Here is a 21,045-nt window from a genome sequence, read left to right as displayed (position 1 = left end):
GTTTGCCTTTTTGAAAGGTCAAAACACTTGCCAATTTCTCTAAGTAGCAGTGTGGATGAAGTATGTGACTGAGCTTTCTCAAGTTGATGGCATGCTCGTCCGACTTGTGCCTTTTAATTGGATATAAAATTGGGGGCCGGGTACGTAGGCTGAGATCACAGGTAGCTACCTTGGGCTCCAGTTGCAGGTTTTATAGGAACAAGAATACACCAGCTATTTGAAGAAGTATAGGTAGGTGGGACCATATGGCACAAAGGAAAGTCACTTTTGTTCAGATTCTTTCTGGCATATGACAAGTACTAAAAAGTGTATCAGTTAGGCAAACAAATGAATTAGGTTACTAAGGTAATCTGTGTTTTGCTTGAAAGTAGTTCCTTGCATGTACAGTGAGCTTGCCAGGTTTGGGTATTGATTAACGGAATTCTTACCGTTCCTCCTTTGTCCAGTTCTTCACCTTTAAGGAATGCTTTATTGTACTTTAATCAGACATTCAATTAAACAAACTGTTTTCTTGATGCAAATATGACATTGTTCATAGAAACAAAGAGGTTTATGGGACTGCGTGAGATTATCTTTAGTATCTATATAATAACGGAATATCTTGGGGTACTGAACTTGTTTCCTGTAACACTGTATGTTGCTTACATTGATGTGATATTTTATTGATGAAAATATAGGTGATTCCTTTGGCTATTAAGTAGATTTGGTAGTTGAGTGATCAATTACTGAGGTGAGTAAATAGATTCAGTAGAAAGCCCAGATGGTTTGAAATGAAAGTTGTTTGGAAGCTTATTAGCTGAGTTATTTTCAGGTCTCACTTTATAAGTCCTCAGAATAGAAAATTGCTGAAAGTGTTGATTAACTTAGAGTGTGTATCTTGGCTCAAAATTCATATTAACTTTCCAGTATTTGGCTTGGATATCAAAAAGTATAGTTTGTGGAGAAGGGTTATGGGGTTTCTAGGATTACTTCAAGACAGGACTTACTGGGCTATTTTATCTTCTTCCAATGTACCCGTTGGCTCCTTTTCTTCCTGTAGAGTGGGCTCACGTCCTTACACCTGGCAGCCCAGGAAGATAAAGTGAACGTTGCGGATATGCTCACCAAACATGGGGCCGACCAAGATGCCCACACAAAGGTAAGCCCAGTCACTGTCATGGCGCACACCAATTTGCAGGATTTCCCTGGGAGCTTCCACTGATGTCACCCTGAATCCAAGTCTCACTTCTTGTTCCTTCTACTCAGCAACATAGCCTAACCGTGGTTATCTCTTGCTCACAAGCACACAGAAGCTCCTCATTCATGTGCAGTCACAGCCGAGTAGATAGCACAGTGTCTGGATGCTCGCAGACAGAGGTCTACCCATTTCCCTCATGTTCTTGCCTGCCTCCCTGCCGTTGATGAGAAAAAGCCCTTCCCTTCTCTGTAAATGAGTTCTGGTGGCGTCGTGGGTGACACACCGAGCCGCTAGCCATACGATCTGCATCGTGACCGCTGCTCCTTGAGAGAAAGACGAGGCTGTGTGCGCTTGTCAAGAATTAAGGTCTTGAAAACCCATAGGGGGGACAGGTCTACTCGGCCCTGCCAGGCCTCCAGGAGGTCGATGGTGGAGAGATTTTCAGTTTCCCTTCGCTGGGTATTGACTCTTAAAACTCCTTCGGGGCCCACATAACTGCATCCTCTATCCACCTCCTCCGGATTGTGCTGCCAGAGCCAGTCCTGCATTTAGATGGGACTGTTTGTACCCCTGCTTAGTTCTTTGTGGTATTAAACCACACACGTCTTCTCACGCTTGCTGGTATCACGTCCCCTCGGATTAGAGATCTGCTTGTATGCATACGTGTATCCACAGATACATACATATACACAGCATACCTACATACCACGTAATATTTGCACAGCCAAATTGAATTTCTACCCATCCACACTTCCTTAAATCCTGTTTCTCCTCTCCTTGTGTACTCACCACTAAAGTGGTAAAGTTTCTGCCTTGTTTGTTTTTATTTATGTTCCTTTTAAAACATTTTTTATCACAGCTCGGCTACACTCCTTTAATTGTCGCCTGCCACTATGGAAATGTGAAAATGGTCAACTTTCTTCTGAAGCAGGGAGCAAATGTGAATGCAAAGACCAAGGTAACATATTTGTGCTCATGGCCAGTGAGCCTTTGCGTCTATTTGTGCTCACGTGACTCCGTAGCCGGCCATAGCTGCAAGTTGTGTATTTTGTGTGGGGTTTTGTTTTGAGTTGTGCTAGTATGATTTCTAAGAAGCGATGTAATTTTATAATTGTTTGGGGTTTTACATTCAGGTAATCCTCGACAGACAGGTCCCTCCCCTTTACAGACCACTTATCCTATAAAGTTAAAGTCACTGACCCAACTGTCTACTGTAGGATATAATAGGTGTCTGATCAAACATCTTGATGTTCTGGTAGAGCCCCTTTATGTTGTCTTAGGGTCTTGGTGCCGTCTTCCCTGCCTCTGCCCTCTTTAGACAGGTGGTTTAGACCCAACCCATTCGTTTTCATTCAATTCGGTCACACCAGAAGGATCCCTGGTGACTCCGTACATTCACCATTAGGCTTAACCAGAGTGTCAGTCATTCAAACCCACCTGGAAGAAAGATAAGGCTGTCTGCACCTATAAAGGTGTCCAGTTGCAGAAACCCTAAGGAGCGATTCTGCTCTCTCCTGTAGGGGTGTATCAGTTAGAATGTACTCTATGGCTGTGGAGGGACCACATAGTCATGCTCAGGGAGTATGTAAGGACTGGCCTGGAAGTTCTCAAGTCCTTTGAAGGCCTCACTTATCCAAACTGATCTGTCCAGTGGTGTCTGAAAGGTCCTGTTCACTACAGTGTACTCAGACTAGTTCAAGGTGAAAAGGAAAGGTGTACTGTAGTTTCTACTAAGATGCATCCTGAGTCCCTGAATGGTATGAACAGCAAAGGGGCATGGCTACTAACGGAAAGGTTGGCAGGTCGAGTCCTCCCAAATGGAAAGAAAGGCCTGGCCATCTTTCCCCTATAAATTAGGCATTGGAAACCCCATGGAGCATAGTTCTACACACACACACACACACACACACACACACACACACACACACACACACACACACACGGTTGTCAGGAGTTGGAATCAACTCAGTGGCAACTGGTTGGGCCTTTCAGTTTTACTCTGCACAACTTAAGTTAAAATTCAAGGCTGTTTGGTTTAAAGAAAGTGCTTATTTGCACATGCCCATATATGTTAAAGTGTATACACCAGAAGTGCCCAACTCTAGCTATGTGAGCAGCCTCAAGCAATGGAGCGCAAGCAACATCCAAAGCCATCCCTCAAGCTAAATAGAAACATGCGTCAGTTTTGTAAGATGGACTTTCTCTTTCTATCCTCTACAAAGAAATAGAAACGAAGCATTTCTACCCACAGTCATGATTATTTGCAGGACTGAGCGGTGGTCCTTGCTGCTGTCTAGGGGGTGGGGGTGGTGGGGAGGCAGGCAGGGGCACCTATGACCAAGGGGCTGACTCGTTGGCAGCTAACAGCACCAACACCTTTCTGCCCATTTCTTGAGTTCTCTTCCGATTTATTTTGAGTCAGCTAAATGCTATAAAATAAATGCTGAAGCCTTACCTCATAGTTTCATATGTGCAGAGTCAGCTTTGCATATGCTGTCCAGGGACATTCTTGTTGAAATGCAAACAAATGAAACAACGGAATGAGACTTTGAGGGTTTCTTTTCCTCCCATACATAGTTTTCCCCCTTACTCTTGTTATGTGTTTGATGGTGGAAATGCCACACAATTTAGAAGCCAGGCAAACTCTGTTGGCCCTTGGTATCCATGGGAAATGCACCCTCACATTCAACCAACCACAGATGGAAAATATTCTACAGGGGGAAAATCCACCAAAGCAGTTAAGTGGTCAAAGCCATAGAATTTCCACTATATTAGGTACTGTATTAGTCACCTAGAGGTGAAATAAAGTGTATGGGAGGAAATGTATATAGTTATGAAAATAATACACCATTTTATAGAAGGCGCCTGTGTGAGGATTTTGCTATCCAGGGGGCCCTGGGACCAATCCCCTCGGAGACATCTGTATCATCTCTAGATCGCGTCAGTGCCCTCCCTCCCAAGATTTCATCTGTGTTCACATGGGCATTTAACTGAGAGAGAACCTTATTTCAACAAGGCAGTGTTGTTGCTTTCCTTAAGGGAACTGTGTAACTTTTCTCATTAAAATTGGAGCCATGGGTCTTTAGGGAGTAGATAAATACATATTTCAGAAGACAATCTTTTAATAAATTTTTCAGAAATTTTTCACCTGGAGCGAGAGAGAGGTTCCTTTAGACCTGATGTCTATGTGTATCCACAGTTAGTAAACAATGGCTCCTCTTCTTTGAAAACTTAAAAACACTGTACTGCCTCTATTCTGCACCTTCATGGCTTGATAGAAAGATATGAAAAATAGCTTTATTTTCTGGGACTGTTGGTTGCTTAAAATTAGAATGAAACTCTGCCTTTAAAAATCATATTTGGCTTAATGATGTGTTTCATTATGAAAGGGTTTGGAATTATAGCATGTCATATTAAAATGTCTTTATAAAATTGTCTAAAAAGATGATAAAGTTGTGGACTGAGGCAAAATCCCTTGCGAAAATGTTTGTTATCATTCTCACTTAACTCGATACTTTTAAAAACCATTGGCACGGAACACTCCTTTGAACTTCACTGAACTTGTGATGAGACGATGAAGGTGTCAAGGAGTGGTGTGCTGGTGGAAGAACTGGACGTAGACGTCCTCAGTGGTTAAGCTTCAGCCAATAGGTCGTGGAAACCCATTTGGATTGCTTCAAACGTTCTGGGCATATCTTCTCATGAGTCAAAGGCTTTGGGTAAAGGTTATATGAAATCAGGTTTGGGGGATAGGCAGACATCCTGGAGGGGGAGGGACTGCATGCTTGGCTGCTAACAGAAAGAACGAAGTGGCCGACTGCTTCTGTGAAGAGTGCAGCCTGGGAAACAAGCACTTCTGCTGGCTTACAGGGTCACTCTATGCGCTAGCATCGATTCGTTGGCAACAGGTTTTGTTGCACTTTGGGGAGGGAGTTTTTTTGTTTTGTTTTTTTTTTGGCTAAAATGTCCATTGAAGGATCCTCGTGCTGTGAGCTATTGAGGACAAGGCTGTTACTGAGACATGATTAATTTATGTAAGCATTCACTGTCCAGCACTTAGTGCGGGCTTAGCAAGTGCTTGTTGAGTGGATGAACTTGGCTGATTCTGTAAACGGATGTAAACCAGATCTGGGAGGGCAAACTTCATAAACACAATGGGAAAGAAGAATAGATTAGAAAAGAGATAGCATGGCTTCGCATTAATGCCCATGGATAAGAGACTTAGTGGGTTGAGAGCAGAGCCCCAGCTAAATGTTTCAAGGTCCTTGCGCTTTGTTCATATTTTGGAGTGTCTGAGGGTCATTCTGCTGTGGGATTATAGAGGACAGGAGAATTTCCATGTGGTGGAGCTGTGGATGGGCCACAGACTGAAAGGCCCTCAGAGAGAGACTTTCATGCCTCTGGATTTATATCTTTGGATGGGAAAGCCACCGAGAATGTAGAGAATCCTATGGCCCTCTGTCCATATGTGCAGGCACCGCATGTGGACAGGATAAGCAAATGTCTGCACATGAATCATGGAGGGCCACAGATGTTGGATATAAGAACTATACCAGCTGAAGATAGAGATGGGCCATTCAGAATTTATAGTACAGGACAACGTGGTCTAAAGTGTATAGATAAAGATTTGTCAGGTGGGAGGTAGACAAATAACACAAATAGTCATTCTCATATCCATTTGCTATCATGATCTTGTATAAATGATTTGAACCAGAATGATGGCAAAGAAAATACTTGATTCTGCCATCTTTCATTTTATAATCTCTGGAATGAGGATATGAATATGCATGTGTTCAATCAGGTGTTCATTTACATATTCTAAAAAACTCCAAACTCAAGGTCATCGAGTCAACGCAGACTCATAGTGACCCCTGTAGGTTTCTCAGATGTAACTATGAACAGGAGTAGAAAGCCCAGTCTTTCATCCATGGAGCTACTGGTGGTTTTGAACTGCCAACCACGCAGATTGCAACCTAGTGTGTGACCACTAGACCACCAAGGCTCTTTGCTCATTCAGGCAACAATTTTTGATTATGTAAATGCCAATTATTCACATTTTCAGACAGATGAAGAGACTTTCGACTCCCATCAAGTTACAGTCTTGGAAACCCACCAGGGCCGCTCTATGCTGCCCTGTAGGCACGACTTCAGTTTTGTTTGTTTGGGTTTTTTTTGAGAATGAATGAGAGGCAATTACATGTAAGGTCCACTATTTGATACAAAATGAATGCTCAAGAAATGATCAGTATGCCTTTACACCCCTGGCTGGTGCAAACATTTCACATACTCGGCTGCTCCCTGAAAGGTTCAGGATTTGAATATTCCCATAGCTGCCTTGGAATAAAGGTCTGGCGATCTACTTTTGAAAAACCCAACATCGAGAACCACATGGAGCACAATTCTCCAACACAAATGGAGCTATCCGGTGCCAACCGGTGTTGTTAATGCCTTGTTTAACTCCTGAGCACTCCAGGACAGCATTTGAAAATTAACTGGAAGCTGTAATAACCTGTGCCCCCCCCCTCCACCCTACCACTCACTACCCTTCTTGGCAAGACTGACTTCACACTAACCTTCACATACTTTGCACCGAAATCTAGAATTACCGAGTTGTCATCGGCATGACAGTTTAGGCTCATATGTGAAAAAAGAACCTGACCAAACAAACAAACTTACAAACAAGCAAATCCACCTACCACCACAGAGGCAATTTCTATTCAAAGGCCAGAGTAGAACTGCCCTTTCAGCTTCCAAGCCTTTCAGTCTTCATGGGAAGAGATGGTCTCACCCTCCCTCAGCGTCACCGGTAGGTTTGAACCACTGACCTTTCAGCGAGCAGCCCAATGTGTAAGCACTGACGCCACTCGATTTAAAAACCCACGCCAAACATTTTCTAGTGAGGACAAGTTACTCTACTTCCAGGGAAGCCTTCTGTTACACACACACACACACACACACACACACACACGCACGCACGCACGCACGCAGGCACGCAAGTTTCTTTGACCAAAGTTGTTCTCAGAAAGGAATGTAAGATGTGGACTGGCTTTCATTGACTTGGACTCTGTAAGCCTCGCTCCAACCTTCAGTCCGTGTTTTCCAGAGAGCTCATTGTGATGCCCACCTTTCTCTGGTAAAGCCCCCTTTCTTAGCTTAGCGGGGGCCCACTTTTCCCGCTAACTGGCTGAGCTAAAACCAAGAAGAATGATTTGTTGTCCGTTCCCTCTCCTGTTTCTAAGCCTAGTCTCTTCCCCAGGAGCAGAAGGTGTGAGGGTGTTTGCTGCTGAGAAGCAGGTGGCTGGTAGCCTTGAGCGCCAGATAAACCAAGCCTGCGGGATGGATGGTTTTGTAAGTAAGATTTGGGAGGTGTCAAATGGAAGGCTAACCTAATTTGTCTTCTTTTTCTTCTGTCAACCAATGCCCTTCCCACTGCCACGGCCGTCCGTCCACAGAATGGCTACACGCCTTTGCACCAGGCCGCCCAGCAAGGCCACACACACATCATTAACATCCTGCTGCAGCACGGGGCCAAGCCCAATGCCACCACCGCGGTAAGCAATGCTGGGTTGCCCTCCCCATCCCTCATCCTCATCCTCCTCTCAGGCTCTGGCCTCTTCTCTGAGCCGAGTTGTAATGAGTTGTAATACATCCTCCTGAAATACGCAGCTGGATTCTGGAGAGAAACCTCATGGAAAAGCCTGGGGAGATGTCTGAGTAACTTCACTGGGAGAGTTTGCTGGGGAGAGAGGTGAGGGGTCTCCTCCTGGGCTGCTGGGCCGCGCTGGGCTAACAGCTGGCTCTCAGACAAGAGCCCCAGCCAAGCCCTGCTCCCCTCCTCTTAAGGAGCGCAGTTTCAGAGGCTGCTGGTTTAGACAAAGCTCATTGAAAGGAGGAGTCATTGAAATGTAAACTAAGCACAGCTATTCAACAAACCGGAGTTCCCCCGGTGGCCCCGGCAGGAGCCCGAATTGCTGAGTTGTGTGCTTTCGGTTCGGGAGGAGCTTCTGCACAGCTGCAGCCAAATAGGTGGTGGTGTTCCCCGTCACACCTGCAGCCCATGGCGTGACCTCCGAACGGGCCTAGGGCACCTCTTCCTGGCCGCTGTTTATTTTTGGAGGCGCCCGGAACGGCGCCTGAAGAGCTATTTGACCACCTGAGGGTAAACGCTCCAGCGCTTTTGAGAGAGAGAGAGAGAGAGAGAGGAGAGAGAGAGAGAGAGAGAGAGAGAGAGAGAGAGAGAGAGAGAGAGAGAGAGAGAGAGAGAGAGAGAGAGAGAGAGCGAGCAGATGCGCGCTTGTTGTGTTACCATGGTGACCTGGCCTATAGTCTAAAGAAGTTACAGAGACAGATTTAGATGTCATGGTACAAACTAGTGATTTTCCGGAGCGGTGCCTGGTTTGGGGAGGAAAGGCTGGCTCACGCGGAGCCTCGGGTGATCTCATTGGCTCCCTCGGCCGTCCTCCCTTCCGTCCGTCTCACTCTCGCCCCCCTCGCTCCCGCTCCCTCTCCTTCAGAATGGCAACACCGCCCTGGCGATCGCGAAGCGGCTGGGCTACATCTCCGTGGTGGACACCCTGAAGGTTGTCACGGAAGAGGTCACCACCACCACCACCACGGTGAGTTCAAGTCACCGGCCAGCGTTGGCTCGGCTCCCCCTAACCCCCTCCCCACCCACCCCCACCCCGCCCGGTTTTCGAGCCGAAGAGGTTGCTACTCACAAAATGTTTTGAGCTTTAACTTTTGGGCTTCTTTGGGGGTGCTAGGCGGTGGATCGTACATCTCTTTGCCGCTTGAATTTGGACATAGGCCAGCGTCACTGCAGTGTCCCACCACGGGCTCATGGGGGCTTCGCTTCTGTTCATCAGCGGCAGTTCCCCGTAGAAAACCCACGTCCTGTGACTGTGGACAATGGTGGGGTCTCGATCCGGTGACTGACCCTGGCCCTTTTGCACCCACTGCCAGCAGAGTGGTAGAACGCGCCAACAGCAAACTTCTGGAAAAAGGCTGGCTCAGGAGCCCTTGGCAAGACCATGGTGGAGGATGATCCTCACCACTGAGTCCAATGTATTCCATGGAGGACAGTTCATCCTTACTGTTCTTATTTCTACTTATTAATTTCTACCCAGAAATGGAACTGTATCATTTGTTTGTTTGTTTTTTAACTTTCACTGTTTTCCATACAGTGATAGTTCTTTAGGAGAGAACAGGGATTGGTTTCTGCCTTTCTCACAGACACTGCAGAATGAGAGCTTTCCTCTGGGACTGCTCTGTGGGAGCAGAGCCTCTTAAAAGGGGGGAGCTGAGAACTCACAGTGGGAATGCAGTTGTATATTTGCATCTACATGTTTCCTCTTCTTTTTAACCTTGAACTTTAAGCTTGAACTTAAAGAACAACAGCTTTAGTGAGGCAGAGAAGCAGAGCCACAGAAAAGCTTTAGAGGTCCCTGGGAGGCACTCACTCTTAAAGCAACAGGTAGAAAACCCTGAGCGAGGTTGTAGCATGTGCCTCAAGCTGGGCGTGATGCATCTAGATTTTGGAACACTGCAATCTTTGGATGCATGTCAGGGAAGAGAAGGGAATTTTATTCTTCATGCTGACGGCAAGTCCCGGTTGACGTGGACTGCAGGCACAACTGGCTTGATGGGACATTTTAAATAGAATTGTTCACAGACTAATGAAATGCGGGCACAGACTGAATGGACACAGCAGAGAATAGTCCTGCTCGCTTTCTCAAGCAGAATCTGAAAACCCTTGGCCAATAAAGCACAGTATTTTTTAAGTTAATAAATCATTTTATTGGGGCCTCTGACAGCTCTTTGTAACATCAGTTGTGTCAAACACATTTGTGCACATGTTGCCATCATTCTTTTCAAAACATTTCCTTTCTGCTTGAGCCCTTGGCATTAGCTTTTCTCTTTTTCCCTCCCCCCTACCTCCTCACCCTCACGAACCCCTGATAAACGATCAATTATTATTATTTTCATATCTTATGCCACCCACTGTGTCCCTTCACCCAGGTTACTGCTGTTGGCCCCTAAGTGGGGGAAAGCACAATATGTTTAAAGACTTCATATTGAGCTTTAATACATGCTGAGAGGAACCCCTGTCTTGTTCTGCTTAGCATCTTGCTATGGAGGACCACTATCGATTCTTGTGAGTGGCTGGTGACAGATCTCAACGCACATGTACAGAGTACACAGCTATGCTCCACAGGGTGCAAAGCTGGCACTTTGGGGAAGCAGCTCCCTGACCTGTTCCCAGGGACTGCGGAGTGCTTCACACCAGCATCCCGTCAGCCTCGGAAAACCAAAGGGACAGTTCTCCTCTCTCCTCGAAGGTGGCTATGAGTTTGCCTGGACAATGGCGATGGCTTTGATCTTACCATAAGGAGCCCTCGCTGGGCTTTGGGCTAGATATCAGGCTGCTCATTGCACAGCCTGTGGTTCAAACCCGCACAGCACCTCTGGGAGAGAAGCATGACACTACCTGATCCGTAAAGATTTGGTCTGGGAAGAACCCCCATGTAGTGACATCGGAGTCCACTTGACGACAATGGATTTTGTTGGTTTGGGTTTTTTTTTTCTTACTATAAAACCATAGTCCATTTCGGTTTGTAGCGATCCTATAGGACAGGGTAGGACTGCCCCTGTGAGTTTCTGAGACTGTCACTCTTCACGAGCATAGAAAGCCTAGGCTTGCTCCCACCAAGCAACTAGTGGTGGCCTCTAACTGCTGACACCATGGTTAGCAGCCCGTGCGTAGTCACTACACACCAAGACTCCCTTTTTCTTCCTATAGGATTTCTTATATCGGGAAAATATTCAGGGTATGTCACTCTACTTAGCATCCTTGAAATCATGCGTACAATCCAGAAAAATGAAGCTGTGGGTGGCAAGATTGACCAAACACATCTTGTTTTGTGTCAATTCCATTACCCTTTCCCTAGAGAACCATTGATGTGCATTTTTATCAGGATACCACTAGATGGCACAGTTGCATCTTTTGGGTGTCTGCTTTTCCATTAATTTATTCATTCACTATTTATTGGTAATAAAGTATAGGCTAGCTACTGTGCCGTTTGCAAAAGAGTTATCAATGGCTAGAAGCTGGCTCCTCCCTCCAACAATTTCCCATGGAGTGGGAGTGGAGCATAAGCTCTTTGGGGCTTTTTTAAAAAGGAAATTCTTTAATAACAACAAAGCTATGTCACTTACACGCCCAGTTTCCAAAAAGTTCAGCATCATAAATGTTACTTGAAAGGGAATGAAATTAAACACAAAAAATATATATTTAGAAGAGGAGCATTTAGCTCATAAACAGGTTCTCAGACACCTGCTTAGAAATTCAACTGTCTCCCAGCACATCCAGACTCCTCCTTCAACCCCTCCCCAGCTGTCCTTCCGGGCTGGTGACTGCTGTTCTCTACCCAGCCCGGCTGGCTATTGACGGCTCCAACAAAGACCAGTGTACTTAGTATTCAAGTGTCTAGGTGGAAAGCCAGCCCATGAATATCAAACCAAGCAGCATTTCCATTTTCAGCAGTTCACATGAACTACCCAAGTACTCTGTTTATCTCGATGCACAGTGTCCGTGGCGACATGTGCTGCTGTCGCCCTGTTTTCATGTTCTCCTTCTCTGGGAGTTGTTTTCCTCTGTCAGCACTGGGTGCTCTTAAAATTGTGGGTTTTCTTGGTTTATAAAGTAGAAGATGGGATATGGGTAGAATGTGAAAACATATTATCTGTGATATGAGTCACCTTACTTTTTAGACTGCCTCTCTTTGGGGAAAGGTTTGAAAATTTGTCTTTTGTCCACAGAGGGGTGTAATTGAGGAATGGCATTAAAAACAATCATTAATATTTGCTAATTCCAGATATTCCTCACAGCAAGATTGAAATTTAGGTGGCAGAGTCCAAAGCCCAGGTTTTTACTCACTCTGCAATAACTGATGTTGGCTCTGCTGAAGCGGAAGCCCTGGTGACTAAGAGTAGCCCATACGAAGCTTTGTGAAAGAAAGGTTTCTTTCCCGATGTTCAGCAATAAAATGGAAAAAAGAAGTGCTCCTTTTTGGTTTCTACGAAAGAGTCATCGTACAGATTTCTCAAGTTTCCTATTCACTAAAATTAGTCTGCAACAACTACTGGTAGCAAATAGTGCCAGAGATAATTGAATAATTACTCAAGTTATTAAATTAAATCTATTTTTTAAAATATTGGGAATTACTAGGGGGGTCATAGCCATGGCAGTAACGTACTCCCACTTCAGTTGGATTCATCTGATGCTGAGCAGCTAGCTGTGTGAGCTCTCTTGAATCAAAGCAAGTTTCCTTTGCTCTTCTTTCTCCCAGAACCTTCATCCCAAAGCTTGAGTAAACTTACTGTGTAGAGTCAAGAGTGAAACAAGGGTTCATAAAGGGAAAGTCGCTGCTAAAAAAATAGCGGAGGCCTGGTTGGAATCCGGGCTTGTTTTCTTAACCTTCGCTTTTCTAGCTCTATTTTTGCAGAACTTAGCAGGGGTGTCAGATATTTTAATGTCCCCTGGGATTGGAATCACTTTATGTGTGCTGGACAGTCCATCCCAGGGGAGGGACCCCTTGCAGCAGCAGACGTCAACAAGCTCCACTTCTTAAGGCAGCTTGGAAGAACTGTGAGCTAGGAGGTATCCCTGTACCTGTTGACCCTTTCTGGCCTAGTTATTTGATTACTTGCATAATTTTAAAGTGACCATATTTTTTGGTGCATATAGTCGTCGATATGTAGCGCACCGAGCACTAAACTTCAGAGAATTATATACAAATTACAGTTAAAAATTCCAAAAACTATGCAAAACCCTTAGCGCTCGCTGATGCTGCAGTGCATTGAGGAGAACCTAAGGCTGGCCGTGCGATGCCTGTCTATAAAGCCACTGCATCCATTTGAGGCAGAGCCACGATACCTTTTCTTTGCTCCGCTTACTAGAAGGCTAAGTTGCCATTCTTGCACAAACAGCACTAATAATACCATATATGTGAGTGACTTCAGCACGTTCATGGAAAAGCTCAGTTACCTTTTAACAAAAGAGCCAGGTGCTCTATTGCTTACAGCATTCTTTGACACTTTGGCAGCCTCGCCTTCAATCTGCCATCGTTGTTTCAACATATGAGTAGCAGGTATTTTTGGTGTCTGAACTTCAATGAAACGTCCCAAAAGATTTAAATTGATTTCTGCAAAAACACACGCACAAAAAATATATGATTTCGTTTAAAAACGACATGAACAGGTATAAATAGCATAAATAGTTTTGCAAGCAGAAACAAGTTTAACCTGTGCCTCCACTGTAGAAAGCTGAAGGCTTGATAAATATTACCATCCCTCTGTAGCAGCGGGTTTCAACCTGTGGGTCGCAACCCCTGTGGGAGTCAAATGACCCTTTCACAGGGTCGCCCGATTCATAGCGGTAGCAAAAGTACAGGTATGAAGTAGCAACGAAAATAATTTTTTGGTTGGGGGGGGGGTCACCACAACATGAGGAAGTGTATGAAAGGGTCAGAGCATTAGGAAGGTTGAGACCCATAGAGGCTATGGGGTCTTAGAAAGTGTGTCTTATAAACGAAATGATTGACCGGGGAAACTGATTCAGTAGAATTAGTTAAGCACATATCTTCTTATGCATAAAACAAACCAATACTATCCACCATTTGTAGATAGCATAGTAAATACATCTGTTTCATTATCGTTATTTGGCCCATAGGTGATATATTTTCAAGTTCTGTTTTGGCCTTCGTTCTACCTACTATAAGATTTATTTTGTTTTATTATCTGATATAAATGCTTCCCACCAGATGTCTATATGGTATACTATAGATTATCATTTTAAAGTTGTTTCTAATCTGGACTCAATCTTAAATTTTATAGAAGAGAATACCTATGATAATTTAATTATATCCTTATTTTTTATGTACTATTCAGATGAAACACATTCCTGCTTTCCAAGCTTTCCAAGGGAAAAATATGTATTCAGCCTTTAACATTAAGTGTGAATAGGAAAACATGTCATTGATTCAAGAAATAGATTCAAGAAATAGGTCAAGAACTATGTTATATATAAATGCATACTGTATCTACCATGCACATACACAGCAGTTTTTAATATTTATGCAGAAAACAATCCATAATCAATACGATCACCATTGTGTTGTTCTTCTGTTGTCCAATATGTTCAGTATGTTTCCCGATAGTAACCCTGTTGGTTCTCAGCCCCCAGTCTAAAGCAAATGACTTCTATCACATGTGCGAAGAACACCCGGTCCATCATCAGCATTTGGAAATTAGACACTCAACCTCCCAGCCAGTAGAGCTTCTTTAGAAACTATTTCCATCATTTATTTTCAAACAAAAAGGCATCTGCTTATAGACAATCCTTCATATTTTCTGATCATTTTATTTACTGTAAGATGTTTACATATAAAACATTCTAGAAAAGTGGCAATAGGATGCCATAGTAAGATGGTCTCTATTTCATATTCTAAACGCAAACTCTTTGGGGGCAATATATACAGTTTCTCTAATATCTGTCCTCAAAGGGTTCTCACATGGAGCTGGCATATAGACCTTCTGGAGGACCTTTTGAAAACGTGGCCCTCACTGGGCCCTGGTCCCAGGAAGTCAAATGTGTGATGGAACACTGACAGCAGCACTTTGACACTTCCTTGGAGTAACTCCACTGTGCAGAGTTAGGCCCGCAGACACAAAACATTGGTTACAGTATATCCGTGTGAAACGTTCACATGAACCATGTACCATATCATGATTATAGCAGTCTAAGCCAACTTGCTCAGTCGACACATGCCCTTGCCTTTTAACCTTCAGATCCTTGGATAGATGCTTTTGTCTTTCCTCCGTCGTTGTACGTTTGTAGGAGTGAAATGCTGTGGAGTTGTTGAAGCACCCCAAGCAGCGTGCCTTTATCGAGACAACATACTCTCCTTACTTGCTTGGTTCACACCTATGTTCTTAACTGTGATCCTACCCAAAAGGAAAACAATTTGGTCGTTATGTGGGCTTTGATTTGGATGTGACTTTATAACATCAATATATTCAATCTATCTTTCAGAAGCATTTACTATATCTTAGGTTCTGGGAAACAAGCGTTCCATTCAGTGACTCACTCTGACGTGGGAGGCAGATTAGACAGGCAGCTGTGGTACCCTGGGGACTAGCACAGGATGCGAGAGCACAAAGCCGCAGCTCAGCACAGTTAAACAAATAAATGTGTAAGGGTCAGTGGGGATGCTTTCTCTAAGGAAGTACAGCTAGTATGAGCCAGGAAAATAAAGGAAAGATTTCTCACAGAGGAGAGAAGAGGTGGGGAAACTCAGAGGCTGGTGAGAACAGGGGCAGTCGATGAAGGGAATGTATTCCCGTGCTGAAGCAGGAAGTCAGCCACACAGCGGCTTGACCCCTCCACACCAGGTCGCGGCGTATTTTCAGAGCCAGCGTATTTCGTTTTGTCACACTGTGGTTTAAGATTCCTCTTCCTTGCTTCTAGGGTTCCAGTTTCAACATGTGCCTGCAGTGGGTGGAGGGCTGCAGAAATGTGCTCTCAGGGACCACACGCTCGTTCCCCAAACCAAACTCGCTGCTGGCAAGCTGATGCCTACTCTTAGTGATCGTACAGCACAGGGGAGCACTGGCCCTGCGAGGTTCCCTGACCATGACTCTTGTTAGGAGTAGAAAGTGACATCTTCTTCCCAAGGAGCAGATGGTGGTTTCAAACCGCTGGCTTTTTGGATCTCAGCCCAAAGTGTAACCACGATTCCACCAGGACTCCTTTAGTCACATGAGGAAGCCTTAGAAAATGTCCAAATAAAACAGTGACTTCCAAGGAGATCTGCTGGGTCAATTATATTCAAGGCAAAGACGACAGCTTTTTGGTCTTTTTTCATTTTTTTAAAGAGAGAATCTATAGGCAAAATATTAAGTGATTCAGGAAGCATCAACAGAAGATGGTAAAAATACACAAAGTCAATGTACCAAAAAGAACTAGTTGACATTCAAACATTTCAGGAGGTAGCATATGATCAAGAACTGACGGCATTAATGAAACACATGGCCCCAGGGATTGATGGGATACCAATTGAAGTGTTTTAACAAGCTGTGGAAGCACAGGAAACACTTGCAAATCCATGCTAAGAAATTTGGAAAGCTGTCTGGGAGAGATCTCTTTATGTGTACGTATTTAAAAATAGTGGTCCAATAGAATGCTAAAATTTAGAACAATATCATTGACTTACCATGCAAGTAAAATCTTGCTGAAGATCAGTCGATGATAACTGCAGCAGTGTATTAACAGGGAACTGCCAGGAATTCAGCATGAAGAGGACATGAAGCAATGGATATCATTGCTGACACAGATGGACCTTGGCTAAAAGCAGGGAAAATAAGAAAGATGTGTACCTTTGTTTTATTGTCTATGCAAAGGTATTTGACCTTGAGAAGAATCAGGATTCTAGGACACTTCATTTTGCTCCTGCAGAACTTTTACATGGATCAAGAGGCAGTTAATGCGAGCAGAACAAGGAACTAATGTACAGTTTAAAATCTGGAAAGGTGAGAATTGGGGTTTTTCCCCCACCAGACTTCCTCAATCTGTATGCTGAGCAAATACTTGGAGAAGCTAGATTATATGCAGAAGGACTCAGCATCAGGATTGGAGGCATACTTATTCATCACCTGCCGTTGCAGATGACACGACCTTGCTTTCTGAAAGTGAGGAGGGCTAAAGCACTTGCTGGTGAAGTTCAAGTGTGGCAGCCTTCAGTGTGGTTACAACTCAATGTGAAGAAGACCCAAATCCTCACAATTGGACCCATCGTGTTGTTGTTAAGCACCATTGAGTCAGTTCTGACTCATGGGCCTCTGGAGGACATCATGATAAATGGAGAAAAGATGGAAACTTTCAAAGATTTCTTCTTGCATGCATCCACCATCAATGCCCATGGAAGCAGCAGGCCGAGATCAAACGACACATTGCGCCGGTAAATCTGCTGCACAAAACCTCTTTTAAGCTGTGGAAAAGCAAAGTCGTTCCATTGAGGTCTCAGGTGCCCCTGACGCAAGCCATAGTATTTTCAGTGAATTCCTATGCATGTGAAAGCCGGCACGGAATAAGGAAGCCTGAAGAAGAATCCATGCGTTTGAATAACGGTGCTCGCAAAGAATATTAAAAGTCCTGTGGAATTCCAAAAGAACAAGCAAACCTCTCATGGACGAAGAACAGAATGACCCTTAGAAGAAAGATGGAATACTTTGGACATATTCTCGGGAGAAACCAGTCTCTGAAGGACATCGTGCTTGGTACAGTGGAGGAGGAATGAAAAGGAGGAAGTCCGTCCACAACGTGGATGGACACCGTGGCGGTGACACTGGGCTCACACAGAAGGACAATTGCGAGGATGGGACCAGACCAGGTGGTGCTTCATTCCGTTGACAGGGTCGCTGTGAGTCTCAGAAGGCTGGTCTGCACCTAACATGACAGGATTATCTTGATAGATTTTCTTGAAGGACACACAACGATCATATGGCCTCCTTAGAAGTTTTTTTTTTTTAAATGGAAAACTATATCGATTGAGAAAAAGGCCAGGAACATTGTGCTGAGAGTTAATTATTATGATTATTCATTGCAATGCACCCGCTCAATCTTGAGAGCGGCCAAGGCTCTCCTGTGAGAATGCCCTTGGCAGGCCTTACCCTCCAGCCCTGATCTTGCCCTGCCACACTGCTTGCTGTTGCCAACGCAAAGACTATTTCAAAGAACCCTATGTGGCTCTCAAGCCTGCTAAACTGCTGGGCGTTTTTGTTGTTTTTAAATAGGGTAAGTCAGTAATTATTTTAATTGTTCTCCAAGACAATGCGGAATGAAAATCCTTTCTGGCCATACATGTGTTTATCAGTTCTAATCTCACCTTTATTTTTAAAAAATAATATTTAATCATTTTATTGGGAGCTCTTACAGATAACCTACATTCCATAGTTCGGTCACATCAAGAAGCATTGTACAATTGCTACTACAATCAGTTTCAAAATATTTTCTTTCTTCTTGAACTCCTTGATATCAGCTCCCCTTTAACCTCTACCTCCTCCACCCTCCTCCAGGAGCCCTTTCCCCCCACTTTAATACCTTTTTGTAATCTTGCACAATATATCCATTCACATACAATTCTGTTGTCGATCCCACTGAGTGGGGTTACACAGTCATCAGTGCTCCCCGCTTCTAGCCCCCCCTTCCTGTACTGCCACAGGCGCTCCCCGTCCTGCCTCGTCCCATGCCTTGCAAATCTACTTTACTTTTCCTGTTATTTTTTGAAAGAGAACAGTGATAACTGGAGCTAATGTGGCAATACAGGAAAGTGTGTAGCACGTGTGGAGTGAAACTTAAAATCCTACGTAGTTTTCTTATTTACTTCTGTGGCTTTAATTGAACACTTTACACTTACAGTCAAAGAAACAAGCTTTTCAGTCACAGTTTTCATAATGGTTTCAAAGTGAATGCGCTCATTAAGATTTCAGAACCACTTCCACAGATAGGAATTTTAGAGTTAATTGTCTTTACGTGCTAGGAGTCTTGGTGGCATAGAGGTTAGGTGTTGGCCTGCTAGCTTCAGGTCAGCAGTTTGAAACCAGAGGCTCTGAAGGAAAAGACAGGACTCTCTACTTCCATTAAGAGTTACAGTCTCGGGACCTCACCGGGCCACTTCTACCCTGTCCTGCAGGGGCGGTATGAGTCGGCATCAACTCTATGGCAGCGGGTTGGGTTTTTTGTTTTGTTTTGCTTTCGGTCTTTGCGTGGTAGTCAATACCACGAGACTTAGATTTTTATGTATTTATTTAACAACTGTGGTGCTCTCCTGTCCAGAGAAGTGTTTGACGTGCAGATTGTGCTCAAATTATTTCTTGAGTTCATGTAATGGCAAAAAAGTTAAGCGAGTCTTCATTTTTAAGATGAATTTAATATTGACTTATAAATTAGGATAATAATTTATGCTCCATTTGCCATGCGATATGAAATAGACCATATCCACTTCATTTCATTGTCACAGCAATCTTAAGAAGTTCAACTATTTTCTTTGTGCCGGTGAGGAGAAAATTGGGATACATAGAAATTAAGGGACTTTCCAGGTTCCTAATAAGTAATGAAGTAAGACGGCCCCTACGCAGTTAAACACCAAAGCCAAGTCTTAGTCTCCACTAACCTCACTTAAAACCCTGCACCAGACAAGAAGGGTGGCAGATTTGAAAGTATTCATGGAAGGCAAACCAGTAACAGATCAGAGCCCTAGCCAAATAACGTACTATAGAAGTTGTTTCTCTCCTGGTGATCCTCAAATCCCAGAAGACGTGTCGCATTTTCTGCCCAAATGTCTCCTTTCTTTCACAGTTTCCACACTTTAGTTTATAATGGCTTTGTTGTCAATAAACGGCATATGCTCATTACTTCTTTGGAAGGCTCTCTGGAGACTTCGTTGAATCCACTTTGAGAAAGTCCTGAAAACACTGGCCTGCTTACTCAATGTGGCCAAGTAGTGTACTGGCTATGTGTTGGGCTGCGATCTGCATGGTCAGCCGTTTGAAACCACCAGCAGCTCTGTAGGAGAAAGACAGAACTTTCTACTCCCGTGAACTGTCACTCTCTTGGAAATCCACAGAGGTCACTATGAGTCAGCGTTAACTTGATGTCAGTCAGTTTGTTTGCTTTTGCTTATTACTACTATTGCCAAACAATCTTAGGTTTCAAATATGGGAACTGAATTTAAAAAACGTTCTAGTCTACAATGTTACTGTGGTAAAAGGTAATTTGTCTACAGAAAGAACAAATTCGTCTTCACGAAAGCGTATAAAAGTATAAAGCTTCCAAGAGTACAACTGGGGTGGATGGAACGGTCAGTGCCCGTTAGCCCACTGCTGCTGCTGAGCGCGCCTTCTGCCGTGGTTACTCTGAGTGTGGGTTTGGCTTGGTTTTTAACGTGAGTGTTGATTTTGTCTTTCCAGACTATCACTGAAAAACACAAGCTGAATGTTCCTGAGACGATGACTGAAGTGCTTGACGTCTCTGATGAAGAGGGTAGGAGTCCTACAAAGCAGTCTATGATATTAAGCAGGAGGAAGCCATCCTATGTTTTCAGAGACAAAGCTCGTGTGGAGGGCAGCTATCTTAACCTAGTCACTCCCCTTTGCCTGTTTCCCAATACTTTGGCCGCCTGTAGGAGGGAACTGGGTGGATTCGGAATAGTTTTTTTTTTCTTTCCCTAGATTAGTTTATCTTTAGTATCTCATTAAATATAAGCACTGGAAAATGGGTGGGGGAAAAAAGAGAAAGAAACATGAAAATCTGTTAAAATAGCTACTTCATAGTACAATTGTGTTAATTGTTCATTAAGATAAAAGATATTATTATTAAAGTGCCTTAACATGAATAGCAAACAAAAAACCCTAAAGCATACTCTATAAAGGTTTATTACAACATCTCTACTTGGTTAAACTCTATCAAGGGCATGTTGAAGCATCCCTGCTTTTTGGCTGGCTAAAATGTACACACTTTATTTGAAATCCAAAGAAGCAGCGTCTTAGAGAAAGCTAAAGAGAGAGCAGCAGCAAACAGGACAGATTTAGTAAAAGAATTAGATTCCATCTGTCAGAAAATCTTACCTGTGTGCTCTCAGAATGGATGAAAATCACGCAAAGCAATAGATTTAAACAAAGGTCTAAGGATCCTGTTCTAAGAAGCGCCCTAGCGACTGACTGGTGGGGGCAGAGTGGAGCCAGTTGCTGGAGCTAGATCTAGTCACAGGTGTCTGGCTTCATTTCCAATTCTGGATTTCTAGGTAATATCA

General features: G+C 43.9%; 1 protein-coding gene across 14 annotated transcripts in view; it reads left to right on the top strand.

The window, feature by feature from the left end:
* Window positions 1–21,045, top strand: part of ANK2 (ankyrin 2) — a 648,733-nt gene that overhangs the window by 542,394 nt on the left and 85,294 nt on the right. For all 14 annotated transcript variants that reach the window (XM_075543900.1, XM_075543907.1, XM_075543894.1 and 11 more), the window contains 5 exons: window positions 1,040–1,138; window positions 2,037–2,135; window positions 7,630–7,728; window positions 8,692–8,793; window positions 20,204–20,276. In XM_075543900.1, the coding sequence (XP_075400015.1) occupies window positions 1,040–1,138; window positions 2,037–2,135; window positions 7,630–7,728; window positions 8,692–8,793; window positions 20,204–20,276 (472 nt within the window). The remainder of the gene's footprint in view (window positions 1–1,039; window positions 1,139–2,036; window positions 2,136–7,629; window positions 7,729–8,691; window positions 8,794–20,203; window positions 20,277–21,045) is intronic.

This window comes from Tenrec ecaudatus, chromosome 3 (genome assembly GCF_050624435.1).
Source record: "Tenrec ecaudatus isolate mTenEca1 chromosome 3, mTenEca1.hap1, whole genome shotgun sequence".
Lineage (NCBI taxonomy): Eukaryota > Metazoa > Chordata > Mammalia > Afrosoricida > Tenrecidae > Tenrec > Tenrec ecaudatus.
Note: the sequence above shows the minus strand (reverse complement) of the source record. Positions and strands in the feature narration are given on the sequence as shown.